We start from the raw sequence: 7,244 nt of genomic DNA, 5'->3' as shown, positions 1-7,244 counted from the left end.
TAAATTCATCCATCAATCCTTGATTGTTTCCAGTGTAGATCAAATCATCTACATACAAACTTACCAACAAAATTTCATTCTTCATACCATACTTGACAAATAGGGTATGCTCATATGGACATTTTTCAAACTTCTCTGCACTGAAGTAGGATTCAGTTTTACTATACCAAGCCCTTGGAGCTTGCTTTAATCCATACAAGGCCTTCTTCAATCTATACACCATGGACTTATCTTTGCTGATATACCCTAATGGCTGACTTACATAGATATTTTCTGTCAATTCACCATGTAAGAAAGCAGATTTAACATCCAGTTGGAATATCTTCCATCCATTATTAGCTGCAACTGCTAGAATGGATCTGATAGTATCTCATCTTGCCACTGGTGCAAAAACTTCATGATAGTCTATGCCATGCTTCTGTGTGTAGCCCTTAGCTACTAATCTTGCCTTGTACTTATCTACTTCTCCCTTTTCATTAAACTTTGTTTTATATATCCATTTCACACCAATGGAGTTACAACCAGCTGGTAGAGTAGTGAGCTCCCAAGTGTCATTACTCTTAATTGACTCCATCTCAACATCCATTGCTTGTCTCCAAACTTCATGTTTCATAGCTTCACTGTATGAAATGGGATCATTGTTAGTGTTGATCACTGCAAGATTGTGCAGTTCCAACTCATCCTCATCAACTTCTGCAGCTTGACCAGTTACATAGTCATTCAATCTTACAGATGGTTTTCTTATTCTTGGACCAAGTGGTGAACTTCTCTCAGCTTCACTATCACTAGATGTCTCATTAACCACATTTTCATTGTTGATAGTTGTAGCCTGCTCATCAGTACAAGCTGGATCCTCATCATTACTTCCATCTGCTGAATCAATCTCTTCCCATTCATTATCAGTTTTAGCTGGCTTCTTTGGCTTGCTCCAATTCCAGCTCTTTGATTCTTCAAAGATTACATCTCTACTGATTATGATCTTCTTTTCAATAGGGTCATAAAGCTTGTATGCTTTAGACTCTTCACTAACACCAAGCAAAACACACTTTTTGCTCTTGTCATCCAACTTCTTTCTTTGACTGTCATGAATATGCACATGAGCCACACATCCAAAGACTTTAAAGTGATGCACAGATGGTTTCCTCCCACTCCATGCTTCCTCTGGTGTCATATCTTTCACACTGAGTGTAGGGCTCCTATTCATCACATAGGTTGCCCATTTCACTGCCTCAGGCCAGAATCTCTTAGGCACATTCCTTGCATGAATCATACTTCTTACAATGTTCAGCAAAGTTCTATTTTTCCTCTCAGATACTCCATTCTGCTGAGGAGTATAAGCTGCAGTTAATTGTCTTTTAATCCCTTCCTTACTACAAAAGTCACTAAAGGCATTAAAGGTGTATTCACCACCTCTATCTGTCCTAAGACATTGTATAGCACATTTAGCTTCTTTCTCAACAAGAGCCTTAAAAGACTGAAAACATTCAAAAGCAAGAGACTTTTCTTTTAACACATAAATCCAGGTCTTTCTACTGAAATCATCTGTGAATGTCATGAAGTACCTGCTTCCTCCATTTGACTGAGGAGTAATGGGGCCACAGATATCTGAATGAACCAGTTCAAGCTTTGCAGAAGCTCTCCAATTAGCTTGTGTTGGGATAGAGTCTCTGGATTGCTTACCAGCCAAGCAATCAACACAATTATCTTCTATTTCTTCAACCTCTGGTAGTCCCTTAACCATTTGCTTCTTAGATAGGGTATTCAATCCCTTGAAATGCAAGTGACCATATCTTCCATGCCACAGCATAGTTCTCTTGTTTTGCAGACAAAAAACATCTAGAGTTGATAACAGTTACAGAAATCACATACATTCTATTGCTAGACATAGCAGTAGAGAACAACAAACCCTTTTCTTCATGATAAATCTTGCAAACATCATCTTTGAAGATAACTGTGACTCTTTTCTGCTGCAATTGTCCTATGCTAATAAGATTGGTTTTTAAACCAGGAACAAAGTATACATTGGTAATCACATGGACCAGATCATTAATCTTCAATCTAACACTACCTTTTCCCATCACAGCCATTCTTGAATCATCTCCAAGTTTGACTGAATCTCTATAGCCATCATCAAAATCAATAAACCAATCTTGATGACCTATCATGTGATTACTACAGCCAGAGTCAAGATACCATGGTTCAATTGCATTAACCTTTGATTCTTGACTAGTTCTAGACATAAGCAGCATTTCTTCTTCACCATTATACTCAGCATAATGAGCATTACCTTCATACTCAGGGCATTCACTCTGATAATGTCCAAGCTTGTGGCATTTGAAGCATTCAACAAACTCTTTGTTTTGCCTTCCTCTGCCACGACCTCTACCACCATTGTTTCTTCCTCTCCCTCTACCATAACCTTTCTCAGGATTTGAGACCTTCAAAGCTTGCTCATCTGTAACTTCAATCTGCCTCTTCATCCTTTGTTCTTGCACAATCAAGCTACTCTGCAAGCTATCAATGGACATAGTTGTAACATCATTGGATTCCTCTATGGAGCAAACCACATAATTGAATTTTGAGGACATAGATCGCAAGATCTTTTCAACAACTTCAACTTCTTGCAGTGTTTGACCTTGTGCACTCATGCGATTTGCAATTGCAAGAGTTCTTGAGAAATACTGTTCCACTGATTCATTATCTTTCATTTCAAGAACTTCAAATTCACGCTTCAATGCTTGGAGATGAGCACGTTTCACCTTCGTTGAACCTTGATACTTGCGTTTCATAGCATCCCAAATGTCTTTGGATGTGGTTCGAACAAGAATTGTTTCCATAATGGAACGATCAATAGATTGAAAGAGGTAGTTCTTTACCTTCAAGTCTTTCAATTTGAGTGCTTCAATTGCTTGCAATTGATCAGCTGTAGCATCAGGTGGCGCCACCGTGATGTCTGGTTCAATTAAGCTCCAAAGTTCCTTCGATCGTATGAGATTTTCCATTAGCATTGCCCAATGTTCGTAATAGCCATCAAATTTAGGAACTTTTGTGTGATTATACTTCGTTGCTTCCGCCATTGACGAAGAGAAGAAGCTTCAGATGAGAAAGAACGGTGAAGAACGAAGATGAATCTAACAGAAAACGGTTGCAAAACGGTTGTAACTGATTTTGGTTAGGAAATTGCAATTTCTCTCTCTTCAGGTCCCTAGATGAGAGAACCTGATACCAATTGTTGTTTTTGGGGGTAATCAGCTCGTTTATTCCATAGATCATAAAGCCTTTTATAGGCAAAGTACACTAGCTTGCAGCTCAAGCCAACCAGTTGGCTATGCAAGCCTGCAGGCAAGGCAAGGCAGGTCAGGCTTGGCACGCGCGCGCCCATCTGCAGGCCAGCAGGCATGGCTTGGCTCAGGCTGCAGCCATTTCTTAAGATACAAGCTAACCAATCCTAACACCAAGGCCAATCTCTCCAAGAAGTGCTGAAAAAATTGTACCTAACAACCTTTGCTCTACCATATCTGCAACATCCTCCACCTAGCTATCCCCCAAGCACCAAGATCTTCTTCTCACTCCAATTAGTATGGAAGCGTCTAATTAATATGGACACGATCAAAAGGTGTGTCTTACTATTTTATTTTTTTTTGGTATTTGTGTCTTACTATTTTTAGTACAGTTTAATAGTAGTACTAATTATAAAACATTATATCCGTTCTTTATTTTTATTTTTAAAAAAATTTATTATTTCATACTAAAAAATGTATGATCCCTTGGACCATTTTTGATTAAACACACTTGTTTATTTTGGATGCTTTTAATATAGACCCGATCCAAATATGGACTTACCATTTTTGATAAATTTAAATTATCAACCACTTATATAATATAACACGTATAACATTTTAAATAAGGAGTTTACTAATTTAGACCCACCTAAAAATATGAAGGTCTAAATTAACGAAGTGCATATTTTTCTTTTGGACAAAAAACCTTTGACATTTAGTTATTTTACACTAAAAAAATTGAAGTTAGTTCGGTAAATTTTAATAAATATTGTGCAACCATTTGCTAATTTATACCCATTTAATTGTAAAACATGAAGGACAACCTGATAAAACAAAAAGGACAACCTAGAAAAACATCTCCAATCCAAATTTCAATTTGATTTTTTCTCTCTTTGATCAAAACAAAGCACCGTGAGAAAGAAAAATCACTGCACTATATTAATCCAAAAAATTTATAGTTGCTGTAACACAAGACAATTTTTCATGTTCTTATAAAAAGAAAATGAAGAAACGTAATACAAGTCTTGTATCGATACTAAAATTAAGCTATTTTTTTTATAATAAGATTAAGCTATTTTTTTTTATGCAAGATTAAACTATTATTGTAACCAAAGAAAAAAATTAAGCTATTATTTGAGGAAACTATATGATTAATTAATTGATCCTGGGAAATTATTTATATTGAAATTGAAACAAACATTTTGAGAAAATTAAGAAGAGATATTCTAAAACGGTTATATAGCTTTTGTTGAAAACTACAAAATTACCCTTATTCTGAATTTACTTAAAACAGTTGAAGAAAGGATATTTTTAAACCTTCATGTTCCTTCATGTTTTTAGGTGAGTCTAAATTAGCAAACTCTTTTTAAATAATTAATATTTAAAAATTAGTAAAAAATTGAAAAAGCAATTACAAGAAACCTTAAACCTTGAATTCTTTCACTTTGACTGATCAGAAAGATACAAAGTGATAGAGAAATGAGATCAAAGTCTTCCTAGCTAGCAAGTTGAGAGATTTCAGATAAAGACAAAACGACATATAAACTGATAGAGAAATGATCATCAAACCCTACCTTTTGCTAACTGCAAGTTGAGAGATAGTTATAGCTAGAGATGAATAGTGCATAGCAAGTTGAGAGATAGTTATAGAGTTTGCCCCCACCATTACGAATTTAGCTTGGAGGGATATATATATAGCTATAGGATCCTTAAGCATATATGTGTGCAAGTTGAAAGAAAATAATTGGAATTTTCCCTTTGGATTATTAATCACTTGCATCTTTTATATGTACATGCATAACTTTTAATAATTTTATTTTATTATAAAATATAAAATCTAGCTTTGCCTTCTATAAATGGCACTGTACAGTGAATCAATACACAAATATTTAGCTAGTTATTTTCATAACACCCCAAAAATAGAATAATCTCATCATTCATAGCACTATAGCAGCCACCAATTTGATAAGGAAAAAAACAAAAGTAGGAGCTTTCATATACATGTTTTATATGTATAAGCAAATTTGATTAATTTTCAACTTAATTATAAACATTGAAATAAATTAACTGGCCATTCCGGTAATTAACTAAGAATTTTTTTTAATGACAAATATATTATATATAACATAAAATTGAAAAAAGTTTAAGAGAAAGTTTAAAAAAATAAAGAGTACCAGAAGTACACTCCATAAAAATCTAATAATCTCTAATCTAAACTATATATTGAATGTAGTATATATAAGTGGTGGATAATTGAATTTTTTTATGAGTTGATGTGTCCCTATTTTCCACACTTCATTATCTTTTTGGCATCACAATTTGATGTCTACCCACCAAATTATTAATAAATTCTTGCACCTAGCTATAGCTATAGACATAACTGTGCTCTAGTTGCTGAATCAAGAAAGAAAGATCAAATCAAGCTTGTTAGCCTGCATTAATTCATTCATTCATGTGAAGCAACTTTAAATTTCCTATATACGGAGTATTCACAAACTATAAAATTTCAGTCAATATATTACTTTATATAGTAAAGAAATATTCAAATGTAAATTCAGCATCTTATCCCATATAGTGCTAGTGCAGCAAAAATAAATTAACTAGGACAAAATATGGTAGCACAATTTTATATAATTTTTATTAGAGTTATAAAAAAAATAGCAACGATGAATCGGTTTAAACAATATGGAATTTTTGCATCAGAAAAAAAAAACAATATGAAATATGAACACTTTAATCAAGTGGTAATGGATTCGATCTGTACTTCTTATGTATGAAAAAAATTCAATCGAAAGAGAATAAGTCAATACCAAAACTGTGGTGGAAGTCCGTACGTATAACATGGTAAAAAAAATTGATGCAAAGGGAACAAAAAATTAGTAACATTTTAGAGTACAGTTAACTAAACTAATTAATTTCATCATTCATCAGGTTCAGTCACATAAAACAGTTAATTACATGACATATATTTCACTGAGAAACATAGATATTATTAGAGATAATATTAATAGCTTGTTTTGAGAGAATAATTAAACTAGCTTAAATTCTTACCGATTAATATATATAATTACACTCCAAGAGAATCAATAGCTATCAAGTTGAAAAGATTCATAGAATGCACTTGTTGGAAGCAGATCCCAAATGTTCTCCACCATCTGAGGCATCAAAAGTACATCTTCATCAAAACCCTCAAAACTCTCACTAGGTTTCACTTTATCATCATCAGGATCCACAAGTGGTGGCACAACAACAACCGTATGATCATTTTTATCACAATCAATTCTATTCTCACTGCATCCACCGTCAGCACTGCTATCATCGCCGCTGAAGTCCTGATACCTAGAAGGATCCGGCGGCGATTCAGCATACTGACCAGTGAGTTCTTGGACCAGTGCCCTAAATTCAGAGGCACTGGTGGTAACCTTCATAGGGTTGGATATATAAACTACCTTGATGGGTTTGTTCTTTTTCTTCTTGGATTTGGTTATTTTTGTTGGTGTTTGTTGAAGAGAACTAATGATTGAATTAGTGCTACTTGTGCTAATGGTGTCCATGATTTTCTAGCTAGCAAAGGAAGACAAAAACGTAGTACTATTGTTGTTGTTTGATGAAGATAACAACTGAACAATATATATAAAAATGAAGGGTGTGTGATTTTATGGTTTGTGTCAAGGAAAATGATAGAAAGAAAAAGGAAAATAATTGTAGGAGTTGTGATGGGGCAAATAAATGGAAAGTAAAGATTTAGATAAGTGAGGGCTATAGCCACAATCACACTCCCAGCCGACACTAGGCGCGTGTGTCTGCGCTTTTCATTTTTTTCATTTTTTTTTTATTTTTGATGATTAATCACGTACTCCCTCCGTCTCAAAATATAAGCAAAAAGTGGTCAACTAAAGTGGATGTATTTGGTTAAAAATTTAGTCCAAATACATCCACTTTGGTTGACTACTTTTTGCTTAT

General features: G+C 34.2%; 1 protein-coding gene across 1 annotated transcript; it reads right to left on the bottom strand.

The window, feature by feature from the left end:
• Positions 1-6,179: 6,179 nt before the first annotated feature.
• Positions 6,180-6,991, bottom strand: LOC123893178 (sigma factor binding protein 2, chloroplastic). Its single transcript, XM_045943104.1, has one exon. The coding sequence runs from the start codon at positions 6,833-6,835 to the stop codon at positions 6,365-6,367; it is 471 nt and encodes a 156-aa protein (XP_045799060.1). The 5' UTR covers positions 6,836-6,991; the 3' UTR covers positions 6,180-6,364.
• Between the last annotated feature and the right edge of the window lie 253 nt (positions 6,992-7,244).

The sequence above is a fragment of the Trifolium pratense genome, linkage group LG6, assembly GCF_020283565.1.
Source record: "Trifolium pratense cultivar HEN17-A07 linkage group LG6, ARS_RC_1.1, whole genome shotgun sequence".
Classification (NCBI taxonomy): domain Eukaryota; kingdom Viridiplantae; phylum Streptophyta; class Magnoliopsida; order Fabales; family Fabaceae; genus Trifolium; species Trifolium pratense.
Note: the sequence above shows the minus strand (reverse complement) of the source record. Positions and strands in the feature narration are given on the sequence as shown.